The sequence below is a fragment of the Syngnathoides biaculeatus genome, chromosome 20, assembly GCF_019802595.1.
Source record: "Syngnathoides biaculeatus isolate LvHL_M chromosome 20, ASM1980259v1, whole genome shotgun sequence".
Taxonomy (NCBI): Eukaryota; Metazoa; Chordata; class Actinopteri; order Syngnathiformes; family Syngnathidae; genus Syngnathoides; species Syngnathoides biaculeatus.
The window spans coordinates 10,089,372-10,106,291 of NC_084659.1; the positions used below are offsets into that span (position 1 = coordinate 10,089,372).

The following is a 16,920-nucleotide window of genomic DNA, read 5'->3' on the forward strand; positions in this document are numbered from 1 at the left end:
TGCACGCAGAGGCCCCACAGCCACAAACGCAACGCGGCCCACGCAACTTTCATCTCCCCCTGACGACGATGTCTATTACTCGCGTGGAAGAGCAAGCGCGATAGGCGCCTTCCTCGGCGAAGTCGCTGCTGTACGTGAGTGAACGACACCGTATCTAATAAGATAAGTTCAGTGAGATGAATGAGTTCAAGCGCCACAGAGTTACAGCGTCGTTCGGGTGAAGTTTCCCTTTTCACTCTTGTTTTCATCTGATACATTTGTTGATCAGCCCATAAATTCGTCACAAGTATTTTATTGAAAGCTTCAGGCAGGTTTTGTGGCGATGAGGAATCACGGGCGTGGTGACCCAAAGTCCACCATGATTGGTTTTTGGACCAGTCAGGATGACTCCCGTGGTCACTAGCATGGCCGCTAACATATACAAGATTTGCGTCACGCAAAATGAAGTCAACAATGTCTATTTGCAGCCAGTAGGCTGTAACCCAATGAATGTAATTGTTCCTGTTTATTTTTATTTAGTATTCCCCCCCCCCCCCCCCCCAAGGAAATACGTATGACGTGCAGCGAAGCGCTTTGGTCTGCCCCTAAGTGACAGGTTGGTTGTTTGGTCTACATCCCTGCTGCTGTAAATCACTTCAGTGGTACTTTGTGGCAGGACAAATGTCCATTTTCAAGCTTTTGAGTCTGAGATTATTATAGTTACCGTCTTTGTACCGGGGAGGCTTTTTTTTTTTTTTTTTTTTTTTTTAGCGTAAAATGAGCTCAATTGTTCAGACGAGTAGCCTCTGTTGGACAAGCACAACCAAAGTCCTCTCACATTTAACTCCCGAGCATCAATTTCTTTGTTTATTTAGCGGGAAAACGTTCCTCCCCGGGTGAATGGAAACATGTTTGATGCCATATGCCCCACGTGTTTGTTTGGCCACGTTACAGGAATGCGGCAGGGGTCGCCTTTTCGCTGAAGCCGTACACTCGCGTCCATTCATTGGCTCCCTGTAGGCCTCTTATGTAATAAATATAGATAGAGAAGCTTGAATATAATGATTCTGGAGCTTGGCCGCCGTAAGCCTTTCATTTTGGGCTTCGGGTGAAAAAGTTAAACGCCGGTTTTGGACCGCCGGCACGCTCGTTAGTTCGCCCGTTCCTCAGAAGTTTTATTTATTTATTCATTTTCTTAATTGACGCATCAAAGCTTAAGCAACAACCATCTGCGCTATATTAGATGCAGTTTTATCAAATACTGTGTTAAAAAAAAAAACTGTAGCACTTACTGGAGTATAATTGCGTGGCACCGAGAGGTCAAAAATGGAGTTGACATCAGCGTTTTTGAAAGTGCGAGGGACGCCAGAAGGATGCAGCAAAAGCTGTTGATTTTTAAAGCTGCTATAAGCCGCCTTCGGCTCCATGTTTAAGGCAAAATGGATTGTTTCTTTTAGCATGCGGACCAGCGGACCAGATGAGTGCAGCTTGAAAAATGAAGAAGGGAAGGGTGGTGGTGGGGGTCTCCTAGTTCATGTATTTATTTTACCTGTGGTAGTCATCCTTGGATCTTATTCACTTCACTTGTAATAATATGGAATATGGGAGGGGGAGGGGGGCATTGATCACACTTACTTGTTTGGGGTTTATTGGAGTGTAAAGGTCCACTGTAATGAAAGGGATGATTTTTAGTATGTTATTAATTAATCCTAAAAAACGGCAGCCGGTATGGACCCATGTGTTTTTTCACCACACATGATTTTGACGTATATGGCTTTTTGCAACTCCCGCCATGAAAATCCTCTCGAGGGATTTGTTTTCGAAGAAGAATCACGAAGTGACGTACACGGCAGTAGCACACTCAACCAGTTTTGTATGTTTCTATTAGTTTCACATCCAGCAAAGTAGCTCTTTGTTCCTTCGTGTTAGTCAAAATACCGGCTCGTTGTATTGCTGGATATTGTTCCAACACTCGGGAGGATGGATTAGCTCTTCATACGTTTCCAAAAGACCCGGTTCGTCGTGATAAAAGGATTGCACAGGTCCAAACGACAGGTAGATCTGTATTCAGCTACTAAAAAAAAAAATAATAGTTGGGGCGAGGGGGGTGTAATCCGTAAATCAGGGGTGCTAAATATGTGGATGTGCCACCCCGGCCAAAGCCGTGATCGTTGCGGCTTGTCGCGGCGCCGGGCCGTGGTGGCTCATCTCCGCCGCGGTGGATTGGACGGGGAGGCGGTTTGGCTGGGGCGTCATCCTCGCTCGCGGCCGGCATTGTTTATCGCCGCCACAGAAGTGGATGGGACGGGGGAGGCGGTTTGGCCGCATGCGGTTTGGCCATGATCCGCATATCATCAAAATATGGCTCGAAACGATGGGGTAATATTGCACCGGTCACTTTACTTGGCTGGGAGATGTTCTCTTCTTCGAAAAGAGCTTCCATGTCAGAAGGGGCTTTGGAAAAATCTGAATATCTGTGTTGTCCGTCTCCCATAAAAGGTGGCACAGCGTGTTTTATTTGGCGAATGTCCCAGTGTGACGTCATGGACAGAAGATCCAGCCAATAGGGCGACTACTTGAATCTCGAATTAGAATTCAACAACTCATTGAAGTGAATAATGTTAAATGTATTTTTCATTCCAACATCTATTTAAGAATGTTTATAGGGATGACATTTGACCTTTAAAGTTGCTCAACATGAGCTGCGCAGAATTTTTGGGTAGCGCAAGGCCCACCGTAAGAGCATCTTGAGAAACAAAGAAAAGCAGAAACGCGCATAAGACTTATCACAGCGTAGGTTTTTTTGTTGTTTTTTTTTTTGTTTTTTTTTTTTACAGTACACGCCCCTAACGGCACGTCAGCTTTTCTATTGTCAGCTTCGCCGATCAGAAGCATCCCAGATAAACCGGGCGGCGAGTTGTCATCGAGATAGCCCTCCACTTTGAAATAGAACCGAGTCCAATCTTATGCCGACAGCAACCGAGCGGGCGTCGGGCGATTCTGCGGAGCGCTCATTAACGGAAAATACATTCCCAGCCCGACTCCGCTCAAAGCCGAGCAGCCCGGGAGACGTCTGTTGTTTGTGTTGAGCCGCATGAATATGAAACAGGACATCGGTCGGGGAGAAAAGAGCACATCGCTCCTCGGCTGGAATGAGAGTAAATAAATGCATTTTGGAGGGTTTGAAAGTCACAAAGAGTCCAGATGTGTCCTGGCTGAGGATGCGTCGACAATACGCCCAAGAGAAATGCGTCGCCGTTCAACAGGCTCAGGCGACGCGGACGCATCTTATTTTGTCGGACTTTTGACAGAATGTTTGCGTGTGTACAGTTAAGCCACACTGGCATCTTTCTTCCCGGCTGTCCTTATGAATGGCAGCTTGTGAGCGGACCGGCACACAGACAGAAGATCGTATTCAATTTATTTTTTTTAAATAAAATATACAGATGCATGTCAGCTGGAAAGCAAAGAGACTCGCTACAAATAAGCAAACAAGGTCAAACAGGGCACACAGATCCGATTTTTAAAGCATTTTGTGTCGCCGTGGCCTGCGCTGCATTGCCAGTTCGATTCCCGTCACAGGGGTAAGCATGGAAGTTGGGTGGTTAGCGCTCACAAGTAGTCGGGGATGGACACAGCAGCACTTTATCAGGCTTCACGGGAGAAACACGGAAAGGCGTAGCCCCTGAACAGCCGGCCAACTGTACACTCTCGTTCGCTGAGCCCCCCCCGCCATCACCGAGCCAGATCCCAAATTTTAAAAGCCATCCTTAAAATCACAGATAATACAGTAGACCTTTGCACAGTGCTCAGGCAACTTTGGATGTGAAGTACAAAAGCAACTTGAGCAGCACTTTTTTGTATTATTTGAGTTTGACATCAAAGACAAATGACACCAACCCCTCCCTTTATTTTTTTCTTTAGACCCCAACAGCCAGCTTGAAGCGTTCCACTGAACAGGGAAGCGCTCCGCATATATGAATGTTTTTCCTCTCGTGCCCGCTGTTTGGAAACCACTAATGTAAATCCCTGGTTGTAAATACGATCTGCAGATCTGCTTTTTTTTTTTAGCCAGTATACATTTTTTCGTGGCGTAACGCGCCAGTAGCAGCTATTTTGGGCCATTTAAGTCTGCTTTACAGAAAGTCGACGCATGAGAGAAGACCCTCTGGGGAAAACAATTCAACGTCTGCCGGATCCATCAGCGATGCGCCAGGTGGGGAGCGCGCGTGCCGTCGGAGGCAAATGAGATTGGAGCCTCTCCAAAATAAAGATGCAGTCGCTTAATTGAGAGACACGGTTTAGCGAGGAGGGAAATGCAAATGGACCGCACGCGTTGGACTTCCGTTTTTTTGCCAGCCGCCGCACAGCCAAGACGTCAGGTTGAGGCGTAGCGTTTAGCTGATGATAATTAAGGCAATGTTCAGCAGCAACGGGGGGAGGGGGGCCAAAAAAAAAAGTCAATTTGGTCGGGGTTAGCTTTCATTTGGTGTCAAGACGAAAAGACTGGAACCATTTCACAGTTAAAAGCCAGTTTATGTCAAAATGTTTGCGTTGAACTTCCGTAATTCCCGGCCTACAGACCGCAACAGCGTACCTGGTTGGAAGCCTCTCCGAATACATTTGTAAAGAAAATACCGATCGTATGAATGGCTATGTGACCTTTTTGCGGCAAATTTCAGACCCAGTTCATTACATGTCCATAAAATATTTTTCTTTTAATTTATTGTAGTAAATTAATTCACATAAGCAAGTCAGATTCCGAATTTAAAGCAGAAATAATAGTACCAATTTGTGGCCTATGGTATTTCTAGAACATACCTCGTTGGCGCCTTATATGGTCCTCGCGGGCTACCATTTGTCCGCCGGCACCGCAGTGGTGACCCCTGGTTTAACGCTAGCGCCGCGCTAAAGCTAGCGCTAAACTGCGCTAGCACAATCGCTAACAGGGCGAGTTAAAATAAAAGTTACCGGTAAATATCACTGAGACACGGCAGTAACACAGCAGCAACACGCTAGCGCAGCGCCAATGCTAGCGCAGCGCTAACAGGGCCGGTAAAAGTCACTTCCTCGGCACATATACTCCACCCGTCTCATTCTTACCTTTTCCGTACGAGTGCCCCCTTGTGGCCATTCGAAGAAATGCACAAATTAGGGTTGAAAGCACCTTGTAGGTATTTGTGGTTATTCAATCCACACGTTGTACGGCATCTTTGTACCGCGTGTCACTGCAATGTGGTTCCCCTTCCATTCCCCCCGCCCCGTTGGTCCAACGTAAAGCATTTTCTTCCCAGCCGTCCTCCTCATCATGTGCAGATGGAGAAGCTTTTTCCGGTGATGGCGACGCATCCGCTGCGTGCCGATCTCGCAGTCGGAACGACGCTCGGGGGCAATAAATACGCCGTCGCGAGGAAATGAAAAAATGCGGCACACGGAGCCGCGCGCTCTCAGCGCAGTTCGGATTGTGGGGATATGTCATGTAGGTAAGCGCATTAGAAAAGTTTATTGCGGGGAGGGGGGAAATACCTTCCAGATCTGCCCATAATGCAATGTATAGCAAGCTCATCCAAAAAAAATCTCTTATTAAAATACTTGTGACGGTATTGAAAGCGACTTTTCAAATATTCCTTGTCACCTGTTTTCACTCCCTCATTCGCACAATAAGACATAAGAGGTAACGCGTGCGTGCTTCAAGTTGTTTATTTGAAATAAATTGGAGTTTGCTGGAAAAGAGACACAGAAAAAGACAATTATAAGTGAATCTCTGTATTTAAACAGTACCTTGCCTTGACTTAAGAGTGGAATTTAATGCCTGACCACGCTAGTAACTCAAATGACTGCTATTACAAATCAAGGGTACACTTTAAGGATCTTATTTTCCCGTAAGGCTGGAAGGCTTCACGGCTTTTATTCCGGAAAGAACAAAAGCTCCCGCAGCATCTAAATCAATATTCTGCAAGCAATCGATCACATAAAGATGTCACGGAGGGGAAAAAAAAGTGGCACAGGTTTGCGGCGCTATGAGAGCCAAAGGAGATGAAAAAGTATTGTAGGATGCTGCTAACACGGCGCTATTATTTATATTTCTTTTTTTGAATCACATTTACGAGTTGTTATTTAATTATCGAAGCGGCGTGCAAGCGAATGGTTTGCTAATTGTTTCCCGCCCCCTCGCGGGAGCAAAGGTCAGCGGCCTCCGTCAAGGCTTCGTCGGCGGCTCTATCGACCCATCGCATACTCGCGGATCCCGCGGCGGAGGAGACAATACGTGTACTATCTTGCCGACGGGGAGATTCCCTCCACATCTCCCCGCCACCTTTGTTAATTACACCGTCTATCCTCCTTCCGGGACCGAGGGCGTCGCGTTCGCCGCTCCTCTCGTGCGAATTCTAACGTGATGTGTCTGCGGGAATATAAAAAGGGGGAGATCTTCATCTGCGCTCTTTGATACGCCCGCAGCGGTGCGAAAAGACGTGGGCGGGGGTGGGGTGGGGGGGGGGGGTTGTAAGAGACGTTCGGAGTCCGTCATCCGGCACGCTCGGCAGGAATCTTTGAAGGGGGCGGTTTGACGTGATATGACAGGCAAAGGCGAGAACGTAACAGTTTAAATCCGATTTAGTAGGATTTTGATAACAAGACGCCGGGGCCAAAGAAACGTGCGGCACAGCTTTTGAAGCTGTCTTTAAAAAAATATAGATATTGATAAATGAAAGGGAACAAACATCCATGTTATTGTCCGTACAAGTTGTACCCAATGAATTAGCAAATAATGGGATTAGGAATGTGCTTGCTAATTGAATTCACATAAGGATGTGATGAACGCAAAAACATGTTTCATACAAACGGGGATAAAATATTATTGCAATAGCAAAGGATTAGGTGGGATCCTGATATTTTTTTTATCCCGTGTAGCACAAAGGGATTAGTAAAGCCGAATCTTACCTGTTCAAAAGCGCATTCATTTCAAAGTTTTGACCGGAATGGACCTTTCCGACCTGTCAATCACTTGTACAATCATAGCCACTCACATCTGTCTTAACCCCTGGCTTGACACGCCCCTGACCGCCATGTTGCCCCACAAGCAATGCTGCTTGTCAGTAGCGTGCGCTTGGAAAAGTTCATTTTAGTCATGCAAGACTACACTGATATTACTCGTGATCTTTTCAAGTAAAAAGAACTCACCCTGCTTTACATGTGCAGTATGATTCCACTATTTTATCGTGTTGGACTTCAATAAAAAGTTTGTGAGCCGTGAAACGTTTTTGCATCGGTCGCCAACATTCCGCTCTGACATTGCGTCCTGCTCCATCCAAAATCATGTGTACATATCCTTGCGTGAAATAGTTGAGATTTCTCTGTAGAAGTCTCTTGGACAAGTCTGACGCGTTTGGCAAAAAACATACCCCAATATGATCTGGAATACGCAGTCGAGAATCGACTTCAAACATCTTCTGTTCAGTCGCCATTTTGGGACGAGGCAAATGTAGCTAAGTGGGGTGGAGCTTAAGACCGCCAGTTGGAAGGGTCCATTTGGGTGGGAAGATGCCCAAAGTCAAGTGGGACATAGGTACAGAAAATGGAGGGCTAGATGCACAAAACATACATTCATGTGTCTAAAATGTGAATTTATTCATATTCTCACCCCCCCCCCCCAAAAAAAAAAAAAAATACAATAAAATAAAAAAATTGATACATGCTCACCTTCCAATGTAGTTATTGGTTTATTTGTTTGTGAAGTTTTGGAATGAATGAAATTGTGATTTTTAATATTTCAATCCCAGCTTGATCATCTGCAGTCTCTCTTTTTTCAGATCACACCACAGCCAGTCATTGTTTGGTGGGATCTATCATTTAAGAACAATAATTTCAATTTTTAATGGCAGCTCACCAGGAAAGATCCTGAATCAGGAAACCTGAAATACATATAAATGAAAGTGTCATATTTCTTTCTATCTTGCCAGTGGTGAAATATAATACCGAGTCAATCCATTTATGTCATGAATCCGTATCCAAGCAAAGTCCAATTTGCCATCTTCCCATTGGGCGTAGCCGGCAAGGACGGGCCAAAAATGTCGGATTTTCCGAGTTGCGGAAGTGACCGCAGAGAAGCGAACGCCTAGGCTGTCATGGGAATTGAAGAGGTGCAGAAGATGGAAAAGGTGGTTTTGCGCTAACGCTTCCGATGAATGGGCCGCTCACAGACGCGTAGCACAAACGCGCCGTTCATGTGCCGCCGGACGGCGGTCCCCGCCTTCCAGTCATTTCAGGTCTTCGCAGAAGCGGGCCGGCGTAGCGGCGCTGAAAGGCCACGCTTGTTGGCAATGGGAACTGCGCAGGTGGCATTACAATCCATTGAAATTCCTCAAGGGAGACGGGGCGGAATCTGAACCCAGAGGATAAATGGAGGAATCAAGAGCGAGGAAACGCTGCATCGGCCTCTGACCCCGCCCCAACCCCCACCCCCACCCCATACCCCATTTGGGAAAACACTGAATGAGCGCCGCGTGTTTCAGGCTCAATATCGCTACTCAATTTGCCGGGTTGTTCTCCTAAACACCCGCAGAGCAATTTTTGTCACAGCCTCCTCCAAAGTGACTGTTGCAGATAATAAAGACAAACAAAATAACGATTGAGAACATTTTCCAATTTGTTGCTCTCCACGGCGCCAAAACTATGCTATTGATTTTAATCCTAGACGAAAAAGAGGTGCAATTGGCAGTACTTCGGGCATCAAAAAGGTTCATTCCCGTTCATTTCTCTGGCGAAAGTAAATTAGAAGTTTAAATCTTTGGCGTTGCAAGAGTGCTTGCGGAAGGAATGAAACTCTTGATTGAAGGTCACGCAATTTTTGAAAGAGCTCCCACTGATGTTTCCCCCTCTCCCGTCTTCGGACGAGCAGGCGGAGCCGTCGGGAGCGGCCCTCCTCCACCAGAGCCGACGGGACCAGGTGGCGGACGCGTGTCGGGTCTACAGCGCGTCCAGTCGCAAGCGACGGGTCCTCACGCCCGGAGACCTCAAACACCTGGTGGTGGACGAGGACCACGAGCTCATCTACTGCTACGTCCCCAAGGTGGCCTGCACCAACTGGAAGCGCGTGATGATGGTGCTCACGGGCCGAGGCAAATACAGGTAGGCGCGGAACCGCTTCCGGACGGGTTGGGATGGGAAAGCAATGAGGAATTGTCACGGCGGTGTCTGCGGTCACCTCGGCTACGTGTGTTTCCAGCGTTAGAGGAGCGAACCCACCTGTCAGAATGTACTTTTCTGGTATTCAGGATGGGGCTTTTTCATTTGTTAGTTGCCGGAGGCACTGAACGTGCTCAGAAAAGGGAAAAACAAACAGTCACAAAGTTCTAAATGAAACGAGAGTCAGGTTTCATGCTGGCCTGGATGTCGAGAAATAAGATAATTTAGTGAGGCAGGTTTTAAAAGTATGCAGCGGGGGTGGGGTTGTGTAATATGCACCGAGAGGTCATTCAGTAGTTTGCCGCAGGCGACAGAAAAAGATTCGGGTACCTCCGGGAGCGGCCGCTCCGTCGACCTGAGGAGTCGGGCGAGACCGTTTTGACGAGACAAATAGCCGAAGTTTCAAATCAATTCTCGGGAAGTTCACAGGCAGCCAGCGGAGGGAGACCAGAATGGCAGTCCCTGCGTTTGGGTTACGAGGCGAGCGGCAGCATTTTGAGGCAATTTGAGACTTTTGAGGGAGGGCAGGTTGACTCCAAAGTAAAACGCATTCCAGGAATCGGGCAGGTGAGTGACATATGAGTGACAACCATCGAGAAACAGCGCAAAAGTACCCGTTTTAAGAGGCAGTATCTGTACGGTGACCCATCAGCTCTCACTAATCCAGACCAGTCGAGCGCAGCCCAAAAGGACCTGTGGGGTAGGGGGCTGAAGGGGCTTTTCCAAAGTGCGGTTTGAAGCCCCAGAATCTTTGCACTGTCTACCTTGACCTTACCTTTACCTCTTACGGTTCTCGTCTCCCGCAGCGACCCAATGGAAATCCCGTCCAATGAAGCTCACATCCCGTCCAACCTGAAAACCTTGAACCAGTACAGCATCCCGGAGATCAACCACCGCCTCAAGAACTACCTGAAGTTCCTCTTCGTCCGCGAGCCTTTCGAGAGGCTGGTGTCGGCGTACCGCAACAAGTTCACCCTCAAGTACAACTCGTCCTTCCACAAGCGATTCGGCACACGCATCGTACGGCGCTACCGCAAGAACGCCACGCAGGACGCCCTGGCCAACGGCGCCGACGTCAAGTTTGAGGAGTTCGCCGAGTACCTGGCTGACCCGGCCACCAGGCGCGACGGCCCGCTCAACGAGCACTGGCAGACGGTCTACCAGCTGTGCCACCCGTGTCACGTCCACTATGACCTGGTGGGCAAGTACGAGACCCTGGAGGAGGACGCCAACTACGTCCTGCGGCTGGCCGGCGTGGGCGACGCCCTGCGCTTCCCCAGCTACGCCAAGTCCACCCGCACCACCGACACCATGACGGCCCAGTTCTTCGGCAACATCAGCGCTGCGCAGCAGGTCCAGCTCTACCAGCTTTACAAGCTGGACTTCCTCATGTTCAACTACTCCACGCCCGGCTACCTCCGGCTGGACTAGGGGGCGCCGAGCGAGGGACACTCAAGGGGGCGGCTTTCTCGTTCGGGTCGGGAGTGTCTTTTGGTCAAACTCGAACAGAACAACTGCGGAACGTGCACTTATTTGCCGGAGAGAATGTCAAACGGGCTCGTTTTTGGACAGAACGCGGGCGTGCCGCGGAAGGACGGAGGCCGTAAGAGTCCCGAGGACCCTCTTTGCAGGTTTCAAACGAGCCGTCGCCCCCGCCCCGACGGCAATCCGACGCACGCCACGTTCGACGGAGGCCGCCTCGAACGGGGGCCACCTCTCCGTCGTCGGTCGGACAGCAGATTGGCTGAATTTCGGGAAGAGCGACCCCCGGGACGGGCCGTGAGCGCGGGGGCGCAGGGTTGGAAAGACACTGGAGCTCGTGGACTCACCGAGGCGTTCTTTGTGCTTATTTTCCATTTGATTGTCTCCCCAAGCGTCGCTGCGAGACGGCAAGAATTATTTAAACGGCTTTGTCCATTAAAATAAGAGAGTATTTAATTTGGTGGGGTTATTTTTCTTGAATGGAGCTGTGGTGGAATTCCGTTTGTACGTTGCAGTCCTTTTGACATCCACAAACACACACACACACACACAGCTGAGACGCGCAGACCGGATCTCCCACCCGTGACTGTGATCAGCGACGGCGAGGCTAACAACTACGTTGCGTGTCACGCTGTGAAGTGCATTATACGTAAGCAATATTACACGGGGGCGTGGCCGGACGGGGATTCGAACATATCTTTGTAAATTCCAAACCACTCTGGCGTCCAAGTAAAAGACGTGCATTGCGGTTGTTTAGTTGTTTTGTACTTGACGTTATTTCCAATTATGTATAGCGCGGTCTCTGGAATGGTCATGAATGTGTTTTTAATTGACGCGCTGGGCAGAAATGGAACAGCAAAGACTTTAGAAATGGGCCCGCGGTTTGTATACGTTCCCCAGAGCAAAGAGCGTTCGCGATTTTCTATGTTAAACTTTGATGATATGAAGGAACTCAAAAGAAAAAAAAAAAAAAGTCATCAAATTTAGTGGCTGGATTAAAAGAATGATTTTTCGATTTTGTGCTCATTTACAAAAATGAAAATGTCCACGTCAATAACCCAACGTGTTGGTAAAGCTGGACCAACCCAACAATGTAGAGCACCAGCAGGTCTGGGTTGCGTTGGGGCCGTCCAGACCGACCTAGGCGGAACGAGACCGTGCTGTAGGATTGGTTAAATGACAAACAAAAAGTGGTGGCAAACAAAAGTAAACATCCATGCCTCCATATTTGGGGTGGAGTGGTGGCGTACATCCGGAATGGCCAGCCGTTCGCATAGAACTTTTCCACAAAATCATAAATGTATGGTCTTTATGGTCCGGCGTAAGTCGACTGTTGTAGTTCTTGAGCGGGTGGCTGGAGGCGCAGCTCAGTGAAACAAGTGCAATTAAAACAAGACGGCGACTGGGTGAAGGCCCGTCCGGCCAATGCGGATCAACGTAAGCGCCGTCTGTAGCCCGGTTGTGAAATTAATAGGCAATGCCTGGTGTAGTGGGCGGGGCATCTTTTAGCCGACAAAGGGGATCATCCTTTGCTGTAATTTGGAAGTTTCGAGGCCACGTTGGCAAAGCAACCGTCGAGCTCCAGATTGGACCCAACATTTTTTAGTGTGCCGTCATTTTCCAACCAGCTGAACTGTTTATTCCCTTATTGTTGTGTGTTCTTGTGCTATAGAAATGTAATTTATTCCCGTCATATTGTGACTCCCCCGCCCTTTCTGCTCAATGACGTTGTTCTGTGCAGCAGCAGCAGCAGCTGCTGGCGCTTTCATATTGTTGCATTATGAACATTTGCGTGTACTTTATTTTTTGCCACTTTTCTCCAAACAATCCAACTTAGTACATATAATGAGACTTTTAATTGCCCCCGCCCCGCCCCGCCATAATAATGTGGCTTTATTTTTTTCCACGTTTTTCCTTTTTTATTTATTTTATCCACCTGGTAATCTTTGTACTATGACAGAAAAAAACAACCAAGTGCAAAGGCCACATGAGAGTTTTTTAGGCGTGTTAAAGAGCAGAGAATCCAAATGAAATCATGTGCCGGCCGGAGGGATGAAACCGAATGACCCGAACTGGACAGGAAAACGCCGTCCGAGGAAAAAGATTGTAAATAGAGAGGCTTGAAAATGTCGTGTGTAGCTTTAAAAATGTGACTGTATAGAACCCTTTTACTGCTTCTTTTTACAGGGTAAATGCGTCGGTCTGGATGTGGCCCTTTGGTCTGGGTGACCCTGAGCATGACTCCCCGCACAAATCACCCCCCCTCCCCCCTCCCCCCCACAACCTCCACCCAAGTCTCCCTCAGCTTATAGAATGCGTTTAATTTTCCTTCCCCTTCTCCCAGCAGCAGCATCTTACTCAGCGGCGGTGAAGCCAAGGCGCATCCTTGACCCCCCCCCCCCCACCCCCACCCCCGGCTGCCTGCGAGCGGCCTATTCTCGGGGCCTGGCGTTGGCCCTGTGGCCAACAGCACTCTGGAAAACATCCCATATGTTCAAAATAGAAGTAATTAGCGTCGTTTTGGACGCTTTTGTCTCTATTCTGAACCTCGCCGTCTGCATAAAAATGCAGCCAAGTGTCGTATTTTTGTTTTGTACCCCCCACCCCAACGACGTCTATAATTAGACTGATTTACGTCCAGTAATTTGTGTTTTGCTGCAATCTTCCAAATGCGCCGCAGGAGGATTTTTACTTTGGGGAGAGCTGCCTACGCCGGGGGTTTCATACACTATTTATGCCTTTATGATGCTATTTACGCACAGATGAACACATTTTTGTACAGTAGCGATGAAACGACTCACTTATTGCGAGCAACGTTTGAGGTCGAGAAGGAACAATGGAGGCCGTTGTCGCAAAGCGTCCCGGCTGTCGTTGGGATTGCGACAAGCAAACAAGGTCCGTGGGCACGGGTCGAAGGGTCCGAATGTAAAGAGGGGGCAAGGGCGGAGAAAAACGGATTGCCGCCGGGGTGTGGTGAAACATATTGTTTCGATATTGTGGTTCCTTAGTGCTGTTTTGAATAAAAGAAGTCCGAATTGAGCATCATTTTTTTGGGGCATGTTTTATTTGTGCTTGACATACAGCATGTACTGTCGTATCTGTGTGTGTGTGTGTGTGTGTGTGAAGTGTAGCGTGACCCGTCGAATGATGAGATGTCATAATGAACTTTTCGCAGTGCACCTGTGAGTGTTGAGGCCGGTCCTGGTGATGTGGGTCGCTGAGGTCACCAAGTGGATCCAGGCCTGGAATTTTCCACTGAATGCCGGACTGATTGTGGGTGGGGCTAGTGGCTGCCACCTTGCTGAGTGGGCGTGGTTTAGCTAACGACTAAATGCGCTCACCTGGATGGAGGTTTTTTTTCTTTCAGTGTGTTTGCAGGCAGCCTTGCGCGCTGCACGGCACTGCCGAGTTTGGCCTCCAACTTTGTGTAGCCTGCAAAAGCAAATCCCAACCGGTGCAACGTCGACGTGGTTTTGTCTTGAGTGACGTCGCGTTCCCGATCTTGTAAGTCCTTATTTGAACTGAAATGTTTCACTAATTAGAACAATGAGCATGGTAGGATAAAGGCCTCAAGGCAGATATGGAGTAAATGTTAAAATTTCAATATTTTGTGATTAATGTTAGCTGATGTTACCATTTAAAGCAAATGTGTCGAAACTAAGTTGCTGCAGCATTTCACCAACTTTCCTTTTGAGAAAGTAAAAATGTGCATTTGTGGGACTTTCCCAATTTATTTTTTTTTTTTCACAGGCCAAGAGTGGAAGTGAGTGATCCCCCCCACCCCACCCCACCCCGCTGGTGCTGCTTCATTTTGGCCTGCATTCACTTCAGTTTTTAAGATTTTGGGTAAGTTGAAATAATAGCAAATCGGTATTGGGGATGTTTTTGTAAAGGAAATGAAAAAAAAATAAATAAATAAATCAAAGGTTCAGAAAATGGAGTGGATGTGCAAATCTTTAAGATGTTATGTAGTAAAAAAATCAACCAAGCCCCCACCGCACGCACGCACGCACGCACGCACGCACGCACCCCGATATTGAGCTAATATACAATTAATGTGAAAAAGGTGGCATTTCATTTCAACATCGTTGCTACTCGTTGAAGTCCACCTGAGTAGGCACCTGTAGCTGCTGGTGTGAAAGTTGAGGTCCGGGGGCCCCCAGCTGATCCACAGCATCAATGAATGGCTTTCACCTTTGGTGAACTTCCGTGATTGTGAGGAAAGTGTTCCAAAGTTAGAAATGGATTTTGTGGTAAGTAGCTGATATTGAAAGCTTGGGAATTGAGTTCTGAAACGTGAAGAATGGATTAATGTTGGTTGGTTGGTAATTTCATATTTCAATTATGTGATAGTAAGAAGAGGCGTTGCAGCATTTAAATGGGTTTTAGGCTTTTCCGAATAAAAGCTGGCGGGCATGTGGCAGTTCAGTGCGTATTGTAACTTGAGGTGCATTGCATAAATAGGAGTGAATATTTCTGTGGTAATGTGCAATTATTCCAAGGAATATATTTATCACAATGCTTTCGTTGAGTTTGTGGGATAACAGTAATATTGACGGTTTAGTAATGTAGTTGATGATGGAAAAAAAAAAAATAGTGAGCTGCAGAGAATCCAGGTAGCAGCAGTTTATATTGTTTTAATTAGCATATAAAAGAGCATTTAAATTACTGTAAAAAAAAAATAACCTCAGGTGAAATGTACTTTTGTGGACTGAATGAGTACCAATAATGGGAAAATGAAAAATTAGTATTTAGAGGTGTTGTTGAAATGGAAGAATAAAAAGTTTATAGGGCTAGTTAAGTTTGACTTTAGAGTAATGAATAATAAATAGGAGTGATAGACGTCATTTGGGTGGAAACACAACTTCCCAATTCACATCTTGATTTCCAGTACAAGTGGGGTGTGTATCTTTAATGGATATAGAGGAAAAAAAAAAACATATTTGCAACGATGTGCAGTTGAAAAGAATATCGCTTAAGTGTTGACTTACTTCCAAATAACGGAAAGCCCGTAATGGGCGTATTGGCTAGTGTTGCGGTTAAGGAGAAAAAAGTTGAATATGTAGAGATTTAGTTTAAACAAATTAATTTGGTGATGACTGAATTCAGATAAAACATTTCACACCTTAACAATGTGAGCTTGTGGCTGACTGTAATGAAAGTAACAAATATGGCTACTAACTCCCAAACAAATGTGAAAATGTAAAGCTAAATAAAAATGAATGATAAAATGAAATTAGCAGGGACAAAAAGTGTAGTAGAAGTAGGCACGGCATTGTGTCAATAAAATCTCCGAAGTGGCAGAAGAGGTTAGTGGCTTTTACGCTGCTTCAGGAGTTGAAGACTTGCTGTGATGAGTGCAATGGCAAAATCTGTCATCTATCAAGAAATCCAGAAGGAGAATGTTGGGCCATCTGTTGGTGAGGTTAGCTTCTGTGGCAGGCAAGCAGAATTCTGACCCAAAGAGGCTCTGAATGGCAGAAGGAAAAAAGAAGACTTGGGAGAGGCCCGGTCAAAGTCGTGACCTCAATCTTACCGAGATCCTGTGACGTGACAAAAGTGTTTAAAGCGCAAACCCTCCATTGTGGCGGAATTCCAAAGATGAAGAGGGCAAAAGTGGTGGAAGTGAACATTAGCAAGTAACTGCAAAGGCCTGACTGCAGTTCTTTCTTACTGCTGATAGAAAGTAGTTTTTTTTTTTTTTTTAAATGAAAAAAGCTTTTCCAGTGTACATTTTAGTTGCTGGGAAAGGATTAGACCCTTTAGTGACGGTCAAAATGTAGAGAAAATCATTAATTCAAAAGTAGTTTACAGTTCTCTGCTTGTGGATATTTAGTTGTATCAGAAAAATGTGGTCCAAAAATGGCAACTGTTAGAAGTAGCCTTTAAAATAAAATGGAGGTATGATCCCATGGTTAGTAAATAGAAAAAAAAAAAAAACAGTGGGCGATTGTGCACAACAAGTCGTATGAATAAATAAAATGAATTTGGAACCTGGCAAAAAGACCAAATGATTCTTGAAAGTGTTCATGTGTAATGTGATTAGTGTAGTAAAAAGAGCAGGGCCTAAAAGTCTTCAATTCAGGAAGTATTTGTTACCTGCACGTGTGTGCAGAAAGAATTAGAAATGGTATTATCTCTGGAGATGTATTTGCCTTTGTGCTGCAGACCTCAAAAAAAAAAAGTAAAATAGAGAGAAAATGGGTTATTGACTGCATGGAAGTCAGGTTTGGCCTGGATCTATTGGATCTTGAGAGCAAAATGTAGGATTTC

General features: G+C 46.6%; 2 protein-coding genes across 5 annotated transcripts in view; both read left to right on the forward strand.

The window, feature by feature from the left end:
- chst11 (carbohydrate (chondroitin 4) sulfotransferase 11) overlaps positions 1-13,681 on the forward strand; it is a 60,578-nt gene extending 46,897 nt beyond the window's left edge. For all 4 annotated transcript variants that reach the window (XM_061806146.1, XM_061806144.1, XM_061806147.1 and 1 more), the window contains 2 exons: positions 8,879-9,108; positions 9,972-13,681. In XM_061806146.1, coding sequence (XP_061662130.1) covers positions 8,879-9,108; positions 9,972-10,596 — 855 coding nt within the window. In that variant the 3' untranslated portion in view covers positions 10,597-13,681. The remainder of the gene's footprint in view (positions 1-8,878; positions 9,109-9,971) is intronic.
- Positions 1-16,920, forward strand: part of prl2 (prolactin 2) — a 118,316-nt gene that overhangs the window by 68,833 nt on the left and 32,563 nt on the right. The window lies entirely within an intron of this gene.